The 23,374-nt window shown below is 48.9% G+C and overlaps 1 protein-coding gene across 2 annotated transcripts in view; it reads right to left on the bottom strand.

The window, feature by feature from the left end:
* SEPT9 (septin 9) overlaps positions 1 to 22,723 on the bottom strand; it is a 136,579-nt gene extending 113,856 nt beyond the window's left edge. Inside the window, exon 1 of one of the 2 annotated variants that reach the window (XM_027691562.1) lies at positions 22,438 to 22,723. In XM_027691562.1, coding sequence (XP_027547363.1) covers positions 22,438 to 22,459 — 22 coding nt within the window. In that variant the 5' untranslated portion in view covers positions 22,460 to 22,723. The remainder of the gene's footprint in view (positions 1 to 22,437) is intronic. The other variant, XM_027691566.1, reaches the window with a different exon arrangement.
* Between the last annotated feature and the right edge of the window lie 651 nt (positions 22,724 to 23,374).

The raw sequence follows: 23,374 nt of genomic DNA, 5'->3' as shown, positions 1-23,374 counted from the left end.
GCCAAAAATAGAGCCAGGACTATCCACCCACATCCGTGAACACCCAGTTTGTCTTCTATGAGAGCTTTACCTGCGTTGCAGCAGGACAGACTGCTGCTACACCCGGGTCTGTAATTCCCTGACTGACAGAGAGAGAAGGGCTGAAGTTTCTAGGAACTTGTGCATTACAACCAGCATTATAAATTTTAAACATATTTTTTCCATTAAACCCAGTCCCCAAATGTTTTTCTTAATTATTTCCTCCTCTCTAAATGTCTACTGCTTTTTTGGACACTAGCAGGAATGAGAAGGCACATTTCCTCTGCCCAACAGATTTCTAAATGACACTTCTTTAGACAGGCTGCCAAGAGCAGCCTCGTCCTGGCTCAGCTCCACACAGAGAGCAAACACCTCTGTGTTGCCTGTGTGCAGACAAGGTGCAGTGTTGAAATCTGGCTTTTAGGATTGCTCAAAAACCAGAGAAAAATCATCCCTTATGGGTGGCACGCTGAGGAACGCAGATATGCAGCCACGCTGAGCTGGTTAAACACAGCCTTTTGGGTTCAAAGACTTCATTCAGTCTGCAGCAAAGCAGGACGGAAGCTGAACGAGGAGCTTACAAGCTTGGACAGGACTGCACATAGGAAATAGGCTTTATTCCCTTTAGCAACGACTCCAGTGGAAAAACACACATAGGACTTGGAGCATCCAACACAGCACAGCCATCAGAGCATCCGTGCCCTGGCTGAGCCTGTGGCTTGTATGCAAACATTTCTGAGAATTTGTTTATATGCCCTGTCTCACAGGTTTTCTCTGGGGCCCTGGAATTACTGTTCACACCCTTTTTAAATGGGTAGACAAGCTCAATTGATTTGCTGTGTGTTGGAGGCAGCATTAGAAGGAAGTTTTTCTGACAGCTTTTTCTCCACTGCCTGTTAACAACATTAATAATACATGATAATGCTGTTAATCCCCCTTCGGACAAAGAGAAAATACGGAGCAAACACGAAATTCATCCAGGCTGCCTAATACCTTAACAGAGAGTCTGGGAAAAGGGAATGCTATGGAGTCCAAGCCAAGCTTGCTATCTGCGATGTCCCACTGCCCTTCCACCAAGGGAGGATCCAGACACAGTCCTGGAAAGCAGATAAACAGCAGGGAAACCTGGCAGCCTGGCAAGGCAAGAAGAGAAGATCTGTCAAAAAATAAAATAAGTAATGAGAAAGCAACAGCTAAAAATATGCTGCTGTGAACACAGTGCCAGGAAGCCGGTGGAGTGGGCAGGACCAGAGAGCATCGGCGTGCTGAGCCTGTTCTGGGGTTACCTCTATTTATAGCCTGGAAGCAGCAGGCTGAGCCCCACATTTGAGCTGTAGGGCTGTGAAACAAAAATCAAAGGTTTCCACCCCAGACACAGTGTCTATGAGCTTTCCCTCTTAACGCTGTTCAAATGCCCTCAAGCCACGCTATAAATTTATTGTAGCGCGCTGGACGAAGAAGCATAATGCATTATGCTTTATTTAGCTGAAATTAGGAATTCTCTTCCCCTTGTTCCCAGCAGAACGACTTGAAAACAGAAGAGTCCGACAGTTAAAGTCAAGTCAGTCCAAGAAGGGCTCATTCAACCCAGCGGATGTGCCTCAGCAGGACAAAGTTCTGACGCTTGCCCAGCTCAGCCTCACCTTGGCTCACTCCCTGAGCAATATTTTTTCATGTTTTATAATCAATGACTAATTTCCTCCAGATCCACAGGCTGGGACCACGTGGCACAGCAGAAAGGCAGCAGTACTCAAGGACACTGGGCTTCACTGGGATCTCCTTCGCAACTGCCAAAGTCAAGAGTTGTTCCGTGTCATGGCAGCGCAAGCAAAATCCCAGCCAGGCTCACAGTTAAATCACTCCCTCCAGACAATATTGGGACAAATGTTCTACTCTATTGTGCTTCTTGCAGTTGTTGATATAAAACATGATGGATGTAAGTCATCCCAGTATTGAAACAGAAGCATCTTCTAGATGTTTACCTGGATACATGGTTCAGGGCAGCAGGGAGAATGAATCCAGCCTCTTTAGAGAAACTGTCCATGCTACAGAGCAACTTTTCTAGCTGACTTGGCTGAATCTGAACCTAAAGCCAACCAGGGAAATGCCAGAGATGTTCACCTCAGTCAACATGTACATTCCCCAAAAGGGAGTTTTTGCATGATACATCCCAAATTTTATGGATGCATGTAATAGTAACGAGACAGACCACGTGGGACTGATTCTCTCCTCACAGTAAGTGATCCATGCTGCTACACTCATATGATGTAAAACTCAAGAGAACAAATGAGCAATTCCCATTATCAACAGAAACCATGCCGTGAGGACAAACAATGGAGGATGCAACTCAGGAACTCACTCTCTCTACACAGTCCAGTAAAAACAAAAAGCAAGCAAACAAGAGAACCCAAACCAAACAAAGGTGGTGATAGAAAGGGATGGGCCAAACCCAGCAGGAGCCATCCCACACTGTGCTGGAGTCAGCAAAGCGGCACCAGCTCATCTGAGCAGCCAGTATGACCCTTGCTTCTGTTACATGTATTTACCAAAAGGTCTGAGATCAGATAATTCAGCTTCCTTCTTCACCCAGCACAACACAGCAGGGTGTCCAGACAGCACTGCAGACACCTCCGTCCAAGACCAGTTTCCTCCTGGGCATATCCACACTCCTGGCTCCCCAGAGCTCTTTCCTGGGGTGTACAGCTATGGATCAAGTCACAGAGCTCTCTCTGAACTTCACCTTTGGCACTCCTCAGCAGAACAACCCTTCCGAGGTGTCTACAGCCCCCACCCAACACCAGCAGCTTTTAAAGCAAAGGCTGATAGAATTGGCTCCCTCTAGGGCAGGAGCAGCAGCCCATGCACTGCACACACCCAGCCCTGACTCCTCTACCCTATCCTGCCCTTTGCCATCTCCTCAGGCCATCCTGCTGTCAGCGAGGCAGGATATAAAGGACAGCAAGGATGTCACTTTGCCCTGCACAGGTACCAGTGCTGACTGCTGGGACAGGGTTTTCCACTCCCTGTTAGGATGCATAAAATCTACCACAATACCTTTAGGGTGTGAATTCTGTCTCACTGTATCCACTTCACAGGTACTATGCAGACAGTGGGCAGGAGGATTGCCTTCCCTGACAGCTGTATTTCATCCCTCTTCATCCAGGCAAGCTCTAAAAGCTCCTAAAATACAGTGGCTGGAGAAGATCTCATCAGTAACATGGTCTGGAGCTGTTAACAGGAGGAAGACCCACACAGGGTTTGATCCATGCAGCACAACCACCATGTCTGTGGCTTCTCCAACATTCCAGACCAGCTGCTGGAGCCTGAGCTGCTGACACAGGACATCCTGGCACGTGGAGCTGTGGTGTCACTGGAGACAGCTGGGGACAGAGGGGCTTGGGGAAGCTGAGGACCACAAGGGAGGGACATCTGTTTGTAGAGTAGCAAAGGAAGAAGAATCTCTATTGCTTCGAGCTCGAGTCCAATGAACCACACAATTACAAATTTCACTTCCCTTAACTTGAAATCCACTTGCAACATTAACCTCAAAAGGAATATGGTTAAAAAAAAAAAAAAGGAAAAAAATTCATGTTCATTTCCAGTACTAATCAGAAACATGCACTGAAGAATAAGAGACACTTTTCCAGATTCTGTGTAACAGAAACTCTTTACAGAGAAGCTGAGCACAGCTAGGAAAAAAAAAAACAAAACCAACATTGAACCCATGTGCATGGTTTCCTTCTGGATCAAATATCCCTGGCAGCAAACTGAGCTTTCACCAGGATGAAGGGATGCTGATGGAATGAAGGGATGCTGTTGCCAAGGGGCACTGGTTACAGACTCAGGAGTGGAACCACTACCTTCTCCAACACAACCACCACCACGTGGGCACACCAACAAACTGTGTGTGTCTGGGTCAAAGGCTAAGCATAGAAAGACAGCCTAAAACACCACTTCCCTGAGGTGGGAGCTGGATATCACCAGGCTGGGGCCAGACAACACTGCTAATCAGCACAGTGCTATTAACACATTGAAAGAACCTGGCCCGAGGCTGGATGTCAGATAACCCTCAAGGAAACCACAGGAAAATTGGCATGGGCAGGATGCATGTATTCCTACCACAACAATATGCTTCTGGCAGGTGCCAAACACGTTCTAACACTAAAGAAATGTTACAAAAGCTTGTGCTAATCATAAGGGGCAGAGCAAATTAAGCCTCAATTTTTCCAATGTTAGAAAGGCTTCCCCAAGCCCAGCAGTGGACTGACCACAGCAAAGGGCTATGATAAGTAGAAGGACCAGTCCTGTACAAGGTGATAGAAGATGACAGGGCACCCAGCACTTTAACCTTGGCTCAAGTTTAGGCTTTGATTCAAACTCTTCACTCAAATTAAACTGCAATAATTCTCAGGAAATCAATTGCTGCATCCATAGAGCTTAAAGCCAGAAAATTGTCTTGGCTGACCCACAAAACCCACACCACACATTTTTATCCGGTCATCACAAATTCAAGCTCGTGTTTGAACAAAGTCTTGGCTTTTCAGAGGTGTTCAATCTCAACTTCAAGATTAAAACACTGGAGTGATCTCAAGTGCTTTGGCAAATTGCTCAGGAGCTAAAATGGCCTTCAAACAGCGCAGGGACTGTGCCTTTCCCCATGAATTTATTCAGAGGTGAGTAAACTCAGTCTGCAGACACTCACTTCATAGAAAGAACAAGATCATTTCATCACTCCTTGTGATCCTCTGTTCTTTACTGCCCACAAATTCCTCACAGCTGATAGTCATTCAGAGATACACTGGACAACCATGAAAGCACCAAAAAAAAATTAGCACAAGCAGTTTTTCATGTGAAAAAGCATGTTAGTCATCATCTGTGATCCTTCTGCTTGGAGTGTTCCAGTAATCCCGCTGGGCAGCAGCAAAGATGCCACGTCACCACACCAACACATCAGATGACTTGTGCAAATGCATATTTATAACGCAAGTATCCTCACAAATTGGAAGGGACTGGAAAAACAGGCCTTTTGTATGTGTTGTCAGCTTTACTGGCTTATGGGATTCTTTTACTTAGCAGCAGGAGGGAAGGGAAAAGGATTTGCACAGGAACAGAAAACTGCTCTTGTGGAGCTCTGCTGGTTGGGAATGGATCTGGTAACCGCTGTCAAGTCTAAAATTCCTTTCAGTTCACTGTTGAAGTTAACCAGATTTCCAGAGGGGTCTTGTCCCTCTAAATTTACCCTGTCTTCACCACACTCTACACTTGCTCACACTTCTTATCTGCAGAAATCCAAGAGAGAAGCAGGACACAAGAACTGGAATTCAACAAACAGTTGCCTTGTAGCATTTTCACTAAACAAAGGGGTTTTTTGCAGGAGGATGTCACTGAGCTTTGAAAGCCATGACAAGAGCAGCTTGGATCTGGTCCCATTTGTTTCTGCAGAATCTGAAGCATCCCAGCAAAGATGGGAAGGAGAGAAGGGACCTGAATGCACCCAAGTTGCAGCCTTGCTCAAAGAAGGAAATAATCAAACTCTTACATTAACCAGCTGCCACAAGAGCTTCAGCAAGCTAGAAATGTGTTAGTTAATAATTAACATTAATAACACAAGAGTCCTCAGGAGCCTGAATGGACAGGGGATAAGGCCCAGAGTACTATGGAAACAAAGAACAAAACAATCACCACTCATTCTTTGCCTTCCAAAACCCCCAAGCATTTACAGCTTCCAGACCCACAAGTGCACCTCACTTTCTCGGGTTTGCCTGGCAATGGCCATGGAATAGCTGGAGAAAACCACTGTCAGATTTGAAGGAGGGGAAAGGAATTTTAAAACTGCAGTGTGGTATTTCCATATGGATCAAATACTCCCAAGCTGCCCTGCAGCTCTGCTCCCCACTCCCACAGCTATGGCTGTGACCACGCAGGAGAAGTCCTGGTGCAAACCTCCCAGCCCAGCATCTGGCTCCCTGCTGCACTCCAGCACTGCATGCAGCTTTAGCACACGAAGCAGCAATGTGGTAATTCAGGTTAAAAATCCATTTCTTGCCATCTTCTTGTAACCTCAGTGCAATCCACGTTTTATTCCTCAGCCCCAGCATTTGCTCAGTGTCCACACGCTGCACTTCCCTGCTCTCATTTCACACACACAGAACTCCGAAACTTGTGTTTCAGAGGGTCCCTCTGGCAACAGACGCCACTGGATTTATCACGGGAGCCCTGGGAGCCTGGGGCTGCCATGAGGATGTAATACAGACCCCTTCTGTTTGCCAGGCTCTGGAAGGCAAATGTTGATTTTTCCCAGAGAGGGAAGGGGGTGTATAATGGAGAAAAGCTGAGAACAAAGAGGCAGCGGCGCAATAGCCAAAGGGCAGCAGTTGACAAGGGGCAGAGGTCAAGGGCTCTCCTGAGCCTGGGTGACCCATTGGGATGACCCACTAGGATAACTCACTGAGATGGCCCGTTGTGGTGCTTGTCAGAAGTGTGGGAGCACCTGGACTGAACAGGACACCCAGAGCAGACTTGTCCACTCTGGACTGCCCAGCCACAGTGAGCTCCTCCTCATCACAGCTGGAGGAGATAAAGGGCAGCCTTCGGTTTTGACACCAGTGTCTCACTCTGAAGAAACTGCAAGTCCAAGTCTCACTCCAGACTTGGACCAAGTGTCCTTTCCCTTCATGCCATACGAGAGATGCTCCACTGCAGCCACGTAACATCCAGATGAAGGAACCAGCAGTAGGTAAAGTAGCAGCCAGGGGGACATAGACATGAAACCTCTTCCTAGCCAGAAACTCAGATGAATATTCAGGGCCAAGACCCACAAACTCTTTGGCCACTTGATGAAGAGAACTGTGGAAGGGCATTAAGCTCAAGCTGACAACAGCCACTTTTCTCTGTGCAAACATCCACACAAATATATATATTCTAAATATACTTTAGGCTCCAAATGCTACCTGGAGCCCTTTCACCTGAGCATCCCTAGTGCAGCAGCAGCCTGAACACACTCATTTTGCACCACATACATACAGCCCACACATGTATCATTTGGCTGAGAGTATCACCCCTGTGATGCTCTGGTATTACACAGAATTGCCCTGAAGTCAGAAAGTCTTCAGGCTCTGGTTCAGAAACCAGTTCCCTGCACAGCCCTGCATAAGAAACTTAAGCTCACAATCGCAGTTTCTCCCTCGGGACATCACACTTCCACTTTCTAACATTTACCTTTGACCCCAATCCCAGTTGCACCTTGCCTCTCTGCTCATCCAAGGCTAATCCTGCCCTAGGAAGATGCTGAGGTGGATGGGCAGGGAGGATCAGCTCAGTTGTAACAGGGGAGTCAGGAATTGCTCAGCCACCATCAGGGCTCTAACATGACTTGCTGCACGTAACTCTCCTCCTCCACATATTCTTTTCTCTGCCTGGAAAATGAGGTGTCAAGCACTTCCCCTACTTTAGGAGCTGGAGGGATATATTATTTAATGTTTTTGCATTTTAGCTGTACCATAAAGAATGACTCAGGCACTATCTATAGATGCCTGAGATAATGTCCGCTGTCCCTAAACAGGAGGGAAGGGAAGTTACAATATGAGACTACAATGAAGCCCTTCACTCACACAATTGAGGGTTTTCTCCTAATAATTCTACCCCAGAAGTAGCTAAGGCAACCCAGTTTCATAAACTAGTAATGTTCTTTGGTGTTTTTCCTCATATCTTACAATTATATTTAATAATGGCTGCAGCAGGGAAGTTGGAACAGAGGAGAAATTCAGCCAAATTTTAGGACATAATGCTGCAGATCAGCTTGCACTAGAGTTTGCAGAAGTGCCTCTACAAACTGCAGTATAACTCCCTCTGTATCTTAGGAGCTGCTGCACCTAAGAGTTCCCTCTTCCATCTCCAAGATAGACAGCCACAGAAAACCCAACCATGGTCCCAAAACCAGCCACACAAGTGGCTGTGAGGGGTCAGTGAACTCCAAGTTTAAATTTCCTGTGTGCTCCCCTCTCCCCCACTCTCTCTCCTTTAAAGGCATTTAATGTAGGACCAGGTTCTCACAAGTCCCCATTGCCCATGCTGTGCCCTAGAATGTATTTGCTGTGTCCTGCTGCTGCACATCAGAGGAGCAAGGTACCAGCACAAAAGCACCAAGTTCATTTAAAAACAAGATGTAGAATCAATACTTAAGTGCCAGTGTCATATTGGGTTATCCTTTAAAATCTTTGTAAGGGATGAAGGGCAGGCACTGATTATTTTTCTCCCTGGTGACCAGAGGCAAGACATGAGGCAACAGCATGAAGCTGTGTCAGAGGAGGTTTAGGTTGGCTATCAGGAAAAGGTTCTTCCCTAAGAGGGAAGTTGGGCACTGTAACAGGCTCCTCAGGGCAGTGGTCACGGCTCCAAGCCTGACAGAGCTCAAGGAGTGTTTGGTCAATGCTTTCAGGCACATTGTGGGATTTTTGGGGCTGTCCTGTGCAGGGCCAGGAGTTGGATTACAGTGGTGCCTGTGGGTCCCTTCCAACTCAGGATATTTTATGATTCTAAGAAAAAAATAATTCTAAACCAAACACCTACACTTCTGCCAAGCCATGTTCTGGAATAGTCAGCCCTACAGCAGGGCAGCAGGAAAATTTAAGATTAGGCTCATTTAAATAAAGCCCAGATGTAAGAACCATCTCTTGATGCTATTCTGTGGTTACACATGCCTTTCTCCAGGTACCAAGCGGTCCCAATGCAACTTGTTCCTCTAATGGGCTTCTCCAGCTGCCAGCAAGGGAAAAGTAAAGCACCTGGCAACACCAAACAGCTCAGCCCTGGCAAAAGGCAGAGTGAAATCACTCCTGGCACAGGTGAAAACCGCTCCATGTCATGGAGCAGCGCCTGCAGCCTCTGAGGAAGCCTTTCTCTCTGTAAAGAGGGCTCACACAGGGAGGCACAAAGCCTATTCTGTGGGTCTGGCTGAAAGGCAGCTTTGTACGCAGCACATGGCACACTCGGTGTAACCCAGCCGGGCAGTGGAGCTCTGGGTCCCACCCAGAGCCCCTCCCTCCAGTCACTCACCCCAATGACACAGATGTTCAGTCTCCACTATGCAAATCCTCGCCACAAAAAAAGGCAGTGGCTGCCTTTGAGTAACCCAAACCTCCGTGCACTGACCCTGGCACTGCCCAGAGCTTGAGCTGTGCCAAGCAGCGGCACGAACAAGGATTCCCAGCAGGGTAAAGCTTATGAACATGTACCTTATATCATAAGAAATGAACCACACAGTGACCTGCCCCAGCTAGACCTGGCAGGTTTTTCCCTGTTTGGGGGCTCAGGTCACTTCTGGTGCCCTCAACAACACCATCAGAGTTCATTACACAAGCTGAGCTTTCACAAATGGCACCTTCTGCTGTCAGAGGACTCCAACACCTCTTGTCCAGAGGGGATCCATGGCACTGCCACATCACTCCAGCCCAAACCTACCCCAACCCTTTATATCTTTGGCAGGAGCAGCACACAGGCAGGATACTCCCTGCCGTGTCCAGAGCTGCGGGACTGACACAGGGCCAAGGGAGGATGCTCTGGGGGGTGTCAAAATTCCAGCCTTATCTCCAGAGGCTGAGATCATGAGTAGAAAACGTTTCTGTGTTGTCTCAGCAAGCTTCTGCTGGCACCCCTCTTCCTCTCCACAAAAGCACCTCTCTGTGAGCAGTTCTGGAGCCAGAGAAGAATGTTCACTGGTAGAAGCTAAATGTATCTACCATTTCTGAGACCCCAGATCTGTGACAGTGGCTGTCCTCAGCATGACCCAGCTGCTCCTCAGCCACCTGTGTCCTGAGCAGGTCAGGGGAAGCAGGCCCATCTGCAGGAGAGATGCTGCTGCCACTTCTTTTGGGAACAGCTGGCACACCAAGCATTCCCCACACTGCTGCTCACTGCTGCAAGCTGGCAGCCACCTGCTCTAGTGCCTGAAGGAAAGATGCCCGCTGCCTAGGATTATAACCAGATCTCCAAGGGATTGGACTCCTCACTCCAGACATCTGGAAGCCCTGGGACAGCACCCCACTGTGTGCACAGAAGCCCCAGCTACCCCCCCATACCCAACAGGAGATGGGCTCTGCAGCAGTGAGTCACATCCCCAGATGGAGCTGGAAAACAGGGTGATTCATCCGGCAGCCCCTGGCTGGAGAGAGGCTGCAGGGACCAGCTCTGATTTAGAGATGCTTTTAGATGGCTCAACTCAGGCAAAATTAAATTCTGCCTTGTTTTTTTCCAGGTCTCAGTCCTCTGTAATAGAGGATATTAGCTCCCTCTTAGCTTTAAGATCAATGTCTGAAAGACAGCTGCCAGAATAGGAAGCACTTTGGTTATCTGCACAGACAAGGAGCAGGAGTCATGGCACCTGATTATGCCCCAAGCTGTCCACAAAATCCAAGGAAGCAGCTTGTTCCTCTGCAACTCAGTTTCCTTGGCAATAAAGTGGCATATTCATGTCTTTGAGAGATGAGAGGGCCACATTTATCCACAAAATAAATCCCCTGAAGGAACCCAAATCCCTCTTCTGTAGGCTCTGCCCAGGTGATACAAGCACAGAGCAAGGTCACTGCCAGGCAGACTTGTGCTCCAAGAGAAGATGACAGACAGGGATAAGTGAGGGACAGAAAGTGACAAGAGAGGGAACTGTCACCGCTCATGCCCTAAGTTCCTTGTGAATAAACAACGCACTGACCTCCAGGGCTCTTGGGCATCTGTCACCATCACTTTATTCCATAAAAAAGTGAAATTAAAAAAGCCCCGCAGCTGAAACAGTGCTTAATCTTGGAGAGATTATGATGACATGATTTGAAAAGCAGAGGAGGCTGTTAAGCCCCCAAAGCAGACATCTCTACTTGCTTTATGGTCTTATTTTGCCCATAATCTATAGGCAACAGGGCTGGGATGCTTCCAGGATGTTCTGAGGGACTATGTCAAGGCAGTTTTTAATCCAAAGCCTGACCTCCCAGCTGTGTTTTGACCTAAGGACACATCATGCATTAACCATCAGAAATGGGAAAGAGAGGTTTTTAAAGATAAAGATGATCCCAAGTACAGATGAAATTTTAGAGAATATTAGAATTCAAATTAATCCTGATACACTGGAAATGAACAACAAACAAAAAAAACTCGAATAGGATGCAGTGTGACCCAGCAAGGACCAGCAAGGTCTAATTTACACACCAGACTCAAGTCAGTGGTTGCAGGAGGCTCCTATAAAAGACTGATATCCCACATGGGCTTAACTGCCAGGTTGTATCATCATCAACTAGAGGAACAGGTTAGGGTGGCGAGTACCCCAGGCAGGTGCTTGCAGAAGGTGAGGTGTAGCTGACTGCAGACAGGTATGGAAGGCAGTCCAGGGCTGTGTCAGTGAGGTGGGCAGCAGCATCCAGGCTCAGCTCAAAGGGACAATCTCTGTTAGAGCTGTTCCCTTTTCAAACCCCTAATGCTGTGCACTGGATCCCCAGTGTGAAGAGCCTCCAGGTGCCAGGCAGAGCAGCCCCGGTCCAAGGGTTTGCTTGCACTTCCCCAGCTTGTCTATCCAGGGTTCTGCCATCCCCTTATGTTTCCCTCCTGTATAATCATCCAGGACAGACTGGCTACATGAAAGCAGCCAGGCAGGCTGCCCACACACAGCCAGCACTGCTCCCTCAAATGTGCCTCAGCCCACCCCATCCTGCAGCCCTACAAGTGCCAAAGGAGTGGCACAGCCTCATGGAAACGCCCCAACATCCTCCTCCCAGCAGGGTTAACGAGGTCCTGCAGGCTCTGTGCACAAGCCATGATTTTGCCTTGGGTCTGTGAGTACCTTGGAATGGGACAAGGTGCCACACGCCACCTGCTCCAGCTCCACGTGACAGCCAGGTATTTGCTCGGAGAGAAACGCAAACAAACCCACCCTGGAAAGCTTCGTGCTCTCCTAGAAATTCAAACAAGGTCATCTCCAGGTGGAAAGCAGGAGAGCATGAACAGTCCTGGGTAAAGCCACCGCCCCAGTGCCTGTTCGGGCAGCCCTGGCAGCCCACAGCCAGCAGGGAGGAGGGGGTGAGGAGAGAGGAGCAAAGCCACAACTCATCAATCCCTGGGTGCACCTCTGCCAGCACAGCTCCTGTTTTCCCATCCACTGACCCACGCTCCTGTGTACACCTGAGCTGCAGGAAACACTTCTCACCCCTGCATGCCTCTCAGTGGTAGCCTGTCCATTAGATGGAGGGGCTCTGGACACAGAAATACCTCCCCAGGGCTAGGAATGAGGACACTGTTTATTTTTACCCAGGACTAAGGTCAGGTTTTGCTCCTAAGGCTTGCCAGAAGCTGTGTGACTATGCCCTGTACTGACCTTCCAGCTCCCTATTTTCCAGTGTCCACTAACCCTTCTCCTGTGTTACAACCTCTGCCAACAGCAGCCCAAAAATCATTCACTAAGGAAGAGGCACAGCCTATGAAAGGGTTTAATGCAAGAACCTGCAATAATAAGCACCCAGCATATCGACATGGGAAGCTCTTCTGGCTCATATCCATTCCCAGGGGTTCCCATACTTATATTCAGGGTCCAAATGACAGGAAAGGCTCAGTAAGATCTGAACATTAATCCAGGCACATATTATGAAACATATTTTTTACAATTCCCTCTGCACCACGGCTGAAACACAGGACTCTTGCTTTTCCCATGATGATCTCTAAAAACTTCAGAAAGACAAACACACCAAAAAAACCCACAGAGCCACAGACATCCTTCTCCTCCTCCCCTCTCCCCACCACATGCACTGTCCAAAAGGCCTGAAGTACATTTTAAAACACTGACACATAATGCTGATTTCCTGGAGAGTGGCTGGTCCATGAAGGACCATGTGGGGCAGAGCAGCTCTGCAAGAAAGGAAGGACTGAAACCTCCACAGATGGATCAAACTCTCAAGGGCTGAGCTCATCCTTCCCCAGATTAACTCATTGCTCCCAACATTAACTGCAGGAATCAGCTGTCAGACTATTCCACATCACTGCTGGGAGGTTTATCTGACAAAACCCCACTCTGGGAAATAACTCACAGCCTCTTGCTCCAGCTGCCAAGCAGGATGGGGAGACCACCCAAGCCATGACATCCCCAACAAGCCACAGCACCAACAGCCTTTCAGTGCTCAGATGTGGGACTGACAACTGAGGCATCTCACTTGTCAGAACAGCAATTTGGGAAAGCATTTACAGATGCAGATGTAGCTGAATGACAATTAACGTCAAAGGGCAATTAGCTGCAGTAATGTCAGTCCTTCAGGCTGTGTCTGAGCTGTTCAGTAAATACTCAACAGCTCAGAGTCATAATTTACCTGCTTTACAAAAAAGTATTAAAAAAGAGGCATTTGAAAACCCATGGTGTGGTAATGTTGGTACAGCTTGGGCACAACTCAAACTCATATTTCTAAATATTATAACCAATTTATTGAAGCATGCTCTCCAACACGTGAAGAGAAAATGTCAAAAAGGAAAAAAAAAAAGGTGTGGGGTTTTTTTTGACAGAGCTGCAAGAGCACATTATGAAGGTCTGAATTTAAGGATTCCTCGGTGCTTCTACCAACTGACCTTAGATAAGGGCAATGCAGCACATGTGACTCCTTTTATCAGCAGAACACTGAAAATCATAGGAAGTCAGAAAGGTTGAAAACCTTCCCTAAAGCACAGCAAAGGACGAGAAGGATTTACAGCATTTCAGGATTGGACTGGCAACATCATTGACTTTCAGTGCTTCAAATTAAATTCTATGTGGGCAAAGAATTATGTTCCTCATTCCTACTGATTAAAGTTTATCTAGATTTTGCTTTTAAGTTTAAAAATTAATTGAAAGTCATCTCAGAAGGAAGATGGAAATTGAAAATTAGGAGAGCAAAGCATCTGGAGGGTGCTGGTCTCTGACACCCCCCCCCCAGACCTAGGAGCTCCCACTGGGGTGGTGGGTGACACTTGCCCAAACGGTGCCTTTCCTGCAGGCAAAACAGAGCCTCCAGCCTGCTTAACTCACTGGAACAACCCCCCTGCCACCTCCCATGTGCAAGTCCCTTGTCCTGACTTGTAACACTCCAAGATCTGTTATTCTTCTCAGCAACTTTTACATGTACGTGCCCAGGCACTTACAGCTCAGCCCCTGAGTCATTCCACAGCTCCCAGCAATGGCTGAGGGCATCTTGTCCTTGTTTCCTTTGTTTGTTCTGTCCATTATACAAAGCTAGAGGCAATCCCCATTTCCCTGGATTACATCAAAACAAAGCAAACATGCACCCGGGGGGATCAGGACCAGCTCCCTCCCCAGGCACGTGTGCTCAGAGATTCCCTGGCATCACCAGCACAGCCTGCAAGGACGGGACGTGACTCCGGATGAGCCGAGGGAACAACGAGTGTCAGGGACCCTCTGTGTCCCCAGCAGCTGCTTTGGGCTCAGCCCCATGAGGCCTCAGGGGGGGCTGCTGAGTGCCAAGCTCTTCCCTTCCCAAAGGGGACCATTCTATCCCTCAGCAAGCACTCTCTCCCCCGGGAGCTGGAGCCCAAGCTCCATTATTCCCTCAGTCCCCAGAATAGCAATACTCCCACACCAGGAAATTATGGATTTTCTTGAGCATTACCGTGACCTTTTTAATTTCCATTCTGCCTTTAGCTGTCTCCTCCCCTACACTCCTTCTCTAAACAAATCTCAAAGCTGTACAAAGTGTTTCCTGTAAATAATACTCATCTGGCATGGACAAAGGAAAGAAAAAGAAAAAAGAAACCCTTTTGCTGCTAGTTCCAGCTTGCAGTCACCCCTCCAGTTTAACTTCCATCTGCTTGACCTGGGAGCAAAGGCAGCACAGTGTTTGGGGTAAATGGAGGGAACAGCTACATGCTCTGGGTATCAGAACTGAACTTGAAATTAAAAGTTCAGGTCATGGAAGTAACAACCTATAATGTGCTTCAGACTGTTGCAGTGTGATGATCAATGGTGAAGCTCGGGCAAGAACTTCCCAACCAGCCCCTTCCTGCCCAGCACAGTCAGCTGTTCTCACAAATGTCACAGCCATGGACAAAAAATTTCCTTTTCCAGGCTCTGGTGCCATCCCACATGAATACTGGCATCTGCTCTAGGGATATCTGAATCCCCCTGAGCCCTGTGAGAGGCTCACCTGAGCGATGAGTGACACAGCAGGAAGCAGATTCCCAGGCAGCCATGAATCCCCCTCTCAAACATAAACCCTTTAAAGGGTGCCTTGAGCTGTCCTTGTCACCAGTAAGTCATTGCAGGCCACTGTGGGAACGGGCTGACTCACCAGTGACTGTTCCACCTCTCCCACCACACCACTGCTTGCAGCACTGCAATTTCCACAGGGAGTCAGGGCTTCACAAGCACAGCTGCTTTTTCTGAGGATACCAGAACCAGGCAGGAAGGGGAACTCCCTGGTGTGGTGTTAAGCACACTGGCATGGCCAGCTGGCATCACCCTGAGGGACAGGCGAGTCCTACCCTCTCCTGCAGGAAACCTCTGCTTGCCTTTTGTAAGCTCCCTGACAGGTTAAATCTTCACAAATTGCTGCAATACAAAGCCCTCTCCTCTTCCACAGACGTTTCCCTGGATTTGGACCACACCTTATGCTGCAAAACCCAAGACACCCCTTGTCTAAGAGGTACAGGTTGGCCTTGCACAAAGTGCCCCAGCACCAGTGCTGCTCTGGGGAGGGATGCCCCTGCAGCAGTGGGCAGGGAGTTATTCCCTGCAGCATCTCCCTATTCCACATGCCACCACCTCTCCTTGCTCAGCCCAGGTGGGCATGGGAAGATGATGGGTGTTCTGGGGAAGCAGATCATCACCCCATTGCACCCCCACAGGGCTTTTCGTTATGTTCCACATATGTCTGCGTGTTGCGGTTTCTTATTTGTTTTTCTCCACAAGGCTGGATTTCCTTGCTTCTCCAAACTATTTTCTAACAGATGTTGCGATGTTTTTCTACCTGGAACAAAGCTCTACCACTGCCCACACACACCACCAAGCCTGGCAATAGCAGAACACCCAACCAAACTCATCTTGCTGATCCGGCCACCCCAGCACAGCATGACGCTGCTACAGGAGGTTTTTTTTCATAGCAAGGATCCATCAATCATCACAAGCCATCAGAAACATGTGATGGCAGATTGCATTTACATTTATAGCAATATATTCTGTCAGCAAGTGAGTAAAATAAAACAATTGTGTCTTTTGATTGGACTTCTCATGGTCCCACCTCAGATTTTGCAGCAAGGAAGCACTAAGGTAAGTTTGCCAGGACTGATGCCAACAGCCATCAACAACTCTTGATATCTGCTATGACATAGAAACAGACTGTGAGGCCCCGAAGGCAGTGGAGAACAGTCTGTCTGAGGATCAAGGTGCTTTCATCCAACAGAGACTCCAACAACTTACAGCACTCAAGAAAATTACAGGCTTTACTATCACAAGAGAGAACAGGCACATTAGAAATCTAATTTTCTAAAGAATGCAACTTTTTCCATTTTAAAAGTCATCGGAAGAATTGTTAAAGGTTTTTATGTGTTAACCACACGGTGTAGACCTGGGTGATGCTGCCTCTTGGCCACAGTGTTGGTTTGGGAGCTCAGTCTGTGACACTGCCTTGCTCACGTAGCCTTTGCCTCTGCCCCCCATCACATACCAGTCATCAAGAAATTCAGAGATGTGGGGTGGGAAGGACATGCCTGCTTCTACCTGCATCCCCACAGCACTCTGGACAAAGGTACCCACTCTCTTTGGGCATCTCTGAATGTTGCTACAGCTCAAACAATCCCAGGGCAGCAGCCAGGGGCTCAAAGGCCCTGTCCAACCATGTGTGCAGCAATGGGGAAGAGACTCAGGCAGAGACAGAGCAGGGAATACCATGGTGTGATAGGTAAGTGGTAGAAAAATAAAGAAATGAAGGGGGTTGGGAAAGAAAACCCACCAGACAGTGTGTGAATGTGAGCAGGCACCACGGCTGCTCTTCTCTGGTTAAAAACGTAAGAGACAGGTATGGGCTAGTTGGAGATGCAGTTGTCCAAACAGTGAGCAAGTGTTTGCTGTGCAGGAACAGCATTTTATTTGTTCTTTTCTACGAGGGGCCGTGGACATTTGGTATCAACCAGCTTTCACGTGGATGTGAATGATGCAGATCATTCCTGGCGGCTGACCCAGCCGACCTGCAGAGCTTTCAGCATCCTGAAAATAATGCAAAGCCCTTTGTCTGTGCACCAGCCTCCTGCTGCTCTTGGATTATCAAGAAACAATTTCATTTCATAGTCCTTGTTTTCCTTCCTGTGATTTCAGTAACACAGGGTAACACAACACCAACACAAACCCATATCACAAAAGCCTTCCATGGCCTCAGGCAAGGGACTGGAGCTCCTGGGGCAGCTCACTCCAGGGTGGCACTGCCAGCACCACCATCCCTCCTCTTGCCTCTACTCCTGGGCTCCAAAACTCTCTCCTCACTTTTTTTCCCTTTCACATCCCCCCTTGCTCACACTGGTTTTATTGATGCTTCAGCTCAGCTCTGCCACCAGTGGGAAGGAAAATAGGGCAGGCTTCACTGCCCTGCTCGAGCTCAGAGTCCTGGCAGAGGGAGGACCAGGGATGGATGGCAGCAAAAGAGCTGAAATGGCATCCTCTGAGCAAGGTGAGAATAGGAGCCAGTTTTAAACAAAACAACCACCCAGCACAGACACTTTTGCCTCTAATAAAAACAATCATGAGCTCAGTAACCAGCACAGTGGCTGCTCCTCCACCTGTGACTCCGGTGATAGCTCGTTCCTACCAAGCAGTGAAGACACAGGATGAAATGGAAACCCTGTCACTCCAGGTTGCAGGAGTGACACTTCTGCAAAAGCCTTCCCAAAGGCTGATGCCTTTCCTTACTACACTGTCTGTTTGTAGGAGCCCTGCCCAGCTGTGACAGGGGCTGCTGCAACTCGTCATAAACCAGGTTGTTGCTGCAAAAGCACAAAGTCCTTTGGTCTCAGTACATGGGGACTAAAACTTGCAACAGAGACATCACAAATGTGCTTTGGCACATCAGGCACAGGCAGGGCTGTGTCACAGAGATAACAGGTGGAAATGGGGCCACAGGACAGGTCATTCTCCTGAGCCAGTGGAGGTGTTGCTTGCACTGAATTCAGGATTTGAGCAACAGGTTTGAACAGCTGCAGACTGAGGATTTAGCTTCTTGGGGCTGATTGCAAATCCTCACTCTACAATTTTTTTCTCTTGTGTGATATCTTGTTGGCCCAGCAATACAGGTTTTGGGGAGTAAGAGCTAGCTGAGAGCTTGAGCTGAAAAACAATAGCTTTTTTATTTTTTTTATATTTCAAAACAAGCTATTTCGAATTTCTGTTCCAAATGACAATCTAAAATTAAATGAATGTTTTTGTTGGATCCAAGCAATATTTTTTCCTTGATACTGCACTTTGGCCAGTGAACTACATAAAAAAATAATAAAAAAAAACCCCAGCCTGAACAACTCTGTTCATTTTTCCACAGCTCAGACACAGACAGTGCCAGTTCAGTGACAGGAGATGGGGTCTGGTTCAGGAGCAAACAATGGGCTCTGCAGACACCAGGTCATCTCTGCCCCACCCAGAAGCTTTTATGGCAGAGAGGTTAAAAGTCGTTGAGGGAATCACACTGGACCTCTCTTGCATTATCAGCCTGAAAAAGATCCAGTCTCAGTTGTTCCAGCCCATCTCAGACCAACTGCAGCCAGAGATGGACTGAGGCCCCTCCAACAGACAGCACTGGTCCAGTCACAGCCCTTGAGGGTTATTTAGGGGTGGCCACGTCCATCCACTGCTGCTTCACTGAGCTTTGATGAACCTCACTCACTGTGGCACATGCCCCCGTGCTGCCACAGCTGCACATCAGCCCTTGCTCACCCCCAGCAAGAGCTCACTTGCTTTTCTTCACTCACTGGATGTACTGGGGCACAACAGGAGCCCCTTGGTGGGGTACAAACCGCACCTGCCTCCCAACACCTGTAGCTGCTGCTGCCTTGGACCAGAGATGCAGGTACTCAGCATCTGCAGGAGCCACGTGGTGTTGGCTCCAAGGCAACAAACCAACCATCAGAGGACAGGGCTCTTTCCCCAAAGCTTCCCAGCCTAGACAGAACCCCAGAATAGTTTGGGTTGGAAGGGACCTCAAAGACCATCTAATTCCAATCCCTGCCAGGGGGGTTGGACAGGGACAGGACAGGGACACCTTCCACTAGACCAGGTTACTCAGAGCCCCATCCAACCTGGCCTTGAACACTTCCAGGGATGAGGCAGACACAAATTCTCCAGATAGCACCAGCAACTCCAATTTGACTTACATTCTATTGCCCATGTTTTACAGGGAATCGTTTTATGAGTCATGATATCGGAAAAAAATTGTTCCCAAATCCTCCTGCAATGATGGAATCACAGTTCTCACTGTTACTCCTGCAGTTTTTCCTATAGCTTTAGCTCATATGTGTGGAGTTATTCCTCCCTAAGTACCTAAGCAATAAATCAGGAGTCTGCAGTTCAGGTAGTTATCTGTAACCACTATGGATAACTCTGGAGGTGCTGTAATTCCAGTGATCCCTATTTCAATGCACGCCAACGTCTTACATAAACCTGAAACTGTCCTTGGCCAAAACCATTTGCACCATCCTTGAAAATACCTATAAATCATCCTGTCATTTATCACAAATCCTGTCTATTGCTTCTTTGGCCATGCAATTGGGCTTGAGTAATGGAAAATGAGAACCAAAAAAAAAAAAAATCCTTAAAAAAATAGTATTCCAGGACAAGTTCGCCTTTAGCATCTGAAATAACAGATATCCCCAAGGCAAACGTGTAAGAGCTGGCTTCAACAGAAGTTATTGCTCATTTCTAACTCGCTGTGCAAAATTCCCTGTTTCATGCTCTCCCCTCCTCCTCCTGCTGCTGCCAGAAGCTCCAGGAACACAAAGCACTGCCGGGCTGAGCCGCACGTGCCCGCGGCTACGGCACAAAGGTCTGAGCCTCTCTGCTGGTAAGAGGTGAAGCATCGGAAGGTAAACCCTTCATCCCAACCCCACCTACAGGGCTTGCACTCAGAAGTCACAGCAGATGGGTAATGATTTCCCCTGAAGTACTTTGGAGAAAGTGAATCTTGCCTGGGGTGGGGAACAGCCTGATAACAGGAGAGCACTACAGCAGCCTCGCTGTGCTCACAGAGGAGGATGGAGCTGGAGCTCCAGCCCTTTGAAGTCAAGCAAGACCTTCCAGCTGGGTTCAGCAGGGCCCAGTCTACAAAACAGATCCAGAATGTACCAGATAAGGGCAAACAAGGCCAGGGAGAAATGCTCCCAAGCCCCAAAAATTGTTTATGAGATGCCTTTTTCCTTTTGTCATAATTTTAAGGAGTTTCTGAGCCAGGCACTGTGTTTCCAGCCTGTCAGGGGCTGTCAGCACAAGCCTTTGTAGCTGAGAAGTCACTTTGTCACCTCACTGGCTTCTCTGGCAGCAGAAAGCCCAGAGGCCCTGCAGCACCCTGTACATCTCATGTCTTACAGAAGCAATTGGGATTCCCAGTGAAATTCCCTAAAGCGAGTGACCATCGCTGTGCCCTGATTTGTGACCCCACCAGCAAGATGGGCCAAGGAGAGCTGGCTCCACCCCACGCACAGGTGGCAGCTCTCCAAGGTGGCCTCCATCCAGCACCTTCTGCTCTGTGAATCAGTGACAGGAATAGCCCCAGCACAGCACAGCAGGAAGAGCAGCACCAAAAGTGAAGCCTTTGCAAAGCAGAGCTGCCTGTGTTTTCCGCAAGGTGTGAGGTGTTGTAAGAAGTGCAGTTAATTCTGTTGCTTCCATGTAGCATATTCTGAGCATTGTAATTCTTCTGTTCTTTTTACTTAAGTAAAAAGCTGCACTGTACCCAGGGAAATCTCAAAGCAGTATTTCCAAAATACAACCACAGTCCCTTTGGCTTAAAGGTACTGGCCAGATATCAGCCAGCCTCAGCTGTAACAAGTGAAGGAGGATTTGGGCACCAATCAGAGACACGTCAGGGGCTTTGCTGCACCCCAGCTCCACTCCAGCACAGCCCATCCAAAGCAAGCAAAGCAACAAAGGACCACTTGGCCTCATCTGCAAGGAGTCACAATATCAGGTCACAGTGCTGACAGCTTTTTCGTAGGACAGCCAGTTATCTCCAGACCTGTTCTTGCACTGCTCCTGTCTGCTCCAGCCACCATGTGCCCTCGGGAGGCCAGAACAAACAGCAGGTTTCCCTACACACATGCACAACCATTAATAGCCAGTTTAATCCATTACAACATGCTAATAATCATGCTCAGGATTTCTTGGGTTCCCAGCATAAAAGCCATAATAAAACCTCCCTGGCAGCCCATTTAGCAACACTAATGAGAGAAGAAAAAATGTGCAAGAGAGAAACATTACAAATTAATTTTAACAATAAGCAGGCGGCAGCAGCACAGAGAGAATTTTCTGAGTCAAGACAAACCCCTCAGCTCCTGTGGCTCATGAGTTCAGGCAGAGTCCTGTTGGCCATGATGTGGCTCGAGTGACTGGCAGCACAGCAGCTGCCACCAGCACCCCTATAGAGCAGCCAGACCCGTGGCTCAGGGCATTAGGAGGAGGCTGGCATGCTGACACCACATCCCCACAGTGGCCAGGGCAAAGCCAGGGCAGAACTTGGCTTAGAGAGCACAGAGAGCAAAGTCCTGCAGCTGGAGGAGCTGCCAGAGGCACCTGAGCTTTACAGGGTGAGCAGGGGACCTTTAACAGGAGACAAGTTCACTCTGTTGTGCACCAGCCACTTCTTGGGGCCACCAGCAGGATTCCACAGAGTGCTCTGAGGAATGACCCCAGTCATGGTTGCTCATTCCTCTTAGCCAGGGAGGAAGGAGCCTACACGAGCAGAGGGCACGATGTCCTCGCCCCACAGGGCAAGACTGGGAAAACCAGGATGGGGAGAAGAGAGCCCCCTACCATTATGGGATCCCAGCTCTTACATCCCGTTTGGAAACCCCTCCAGCCCTGAGTGCAGGCAGTGTCACACGCGCCACCACTGCCCTGTTCCGATTTCACACTTCCACTGGGCACTGGATCTCTCCCTGTGCTGGCACGGGTGCCTCCTGATAACGAGCTCCGTGTCACCAGTGCCGGGTTCCGCCTGGAACAAGCCGCCTCCCTGCATTTGCTGTGCTTTTTAAGCCTTTTCCACTGACCAAGAGGGTCTGTTTATACACAGTGAAACAGCTGCTCGTCCTCCACAGAGCGCTCAGAGGCAGAAGGGCTTGTGCGAGTGGTACTTCTGGGGTTTTTAAATTTTTTTCTTTTTTTTTCCCCTCAGTACAGACACAAAGGGAGAGAGGTGGTGAGAGGAGAGAGAGGCTCACCTGAATACGAGGATTTCTTCATGCCGTCGCTCCGAGCTGTGACATGGGAGCAGGAGCGAGGCCGGCGGGGCTGAGCGGTCCCTGGGGTGCCACGATCCTTTTGTGGGCAGGGACGGGGAGGGGACGCGCACACCGCCACCACATCCGAGCGCCTGGCTCCCGTCGGGGGGCAGCCCCAGCGCTCCCAGTGATTAGCACACACCTTTCCGAGTGGGTTGTGGGCTGTTCCAACTCTCCTGGCACGGGCAGGGGTAGAGCAGGGCTCAGCCTCCGCAGCGGCTGCACCTTACCCCCTCGGAAAACAAATAATCCCCGGGGTTTATCCCTGCCAGCTCCCAGCCCTGGAAATCGCGGTGTATTTAGCCGGGGCAGCAAAGGGAAGGGGTGGAATTTCACGCCTCCAGCCCGGCGCACCCCATGGATTTGTCTCAGCCCTTGGCTGCCGGAGCGGCTCAGGTCAGCGCTGCTCTCCACTCTCTAGTTCAAAGGGCGCTGCTGACCCGTGGAAGCGCCTCTTTCCTCTCCAAACCCACACGAACAGGACTCAGTTAAGGCTGTAAGCCGAGCAAAGCGCCTGTGCAGGCTTACACCACGGGGAGAGCTACGTGTGAGTACTTACTGCTGCGGGGATGCAGAGCTACGTACCCCATAACCAGCTCCCCCGGGCATCTCCCCAGGTGTGGGGAAGAGGAGGCTTCACTTTGCTATTCCTGATGTGCCTGGAGGGCAGACACGTTCTGATCACCCCCCTGCGAGACAGAGGTTGGGCAATTAATTACACAAATGCAATCAGCCGGTGGCACTGCAAACACAGACAGGAAGAAAGTCATAGCTAGTCTTAATTTGCTCTAAGGGCACAGAGAGGTGCAGGAGCCTGAACTGCTGCAGGAAGGACCAGGCTGTTCCCTGCAAAGATTTCCACAACCCCTCAGGTGGG

Source organism: Neopelma chrysocephalum, unplaced genomic scaffold (assembly GCF_003984885.1).
Source record: "Neopelma chrysocephalum unplaced genomic scaffold, ASM398488v2 Primary Assembly neopelma1_84, whole genome shotgun sequence".
Classification (NCBI taxonomy): domain Eukaryota; kingdom Metazoa; phylum Chordata; class Aves; order Passeriformes; family Pipridae; genus Neopelma; species Neopelma chrysocephalum.
This window is presented reverse-complemented; position numbering and strand designations above follow the sequence as displayed.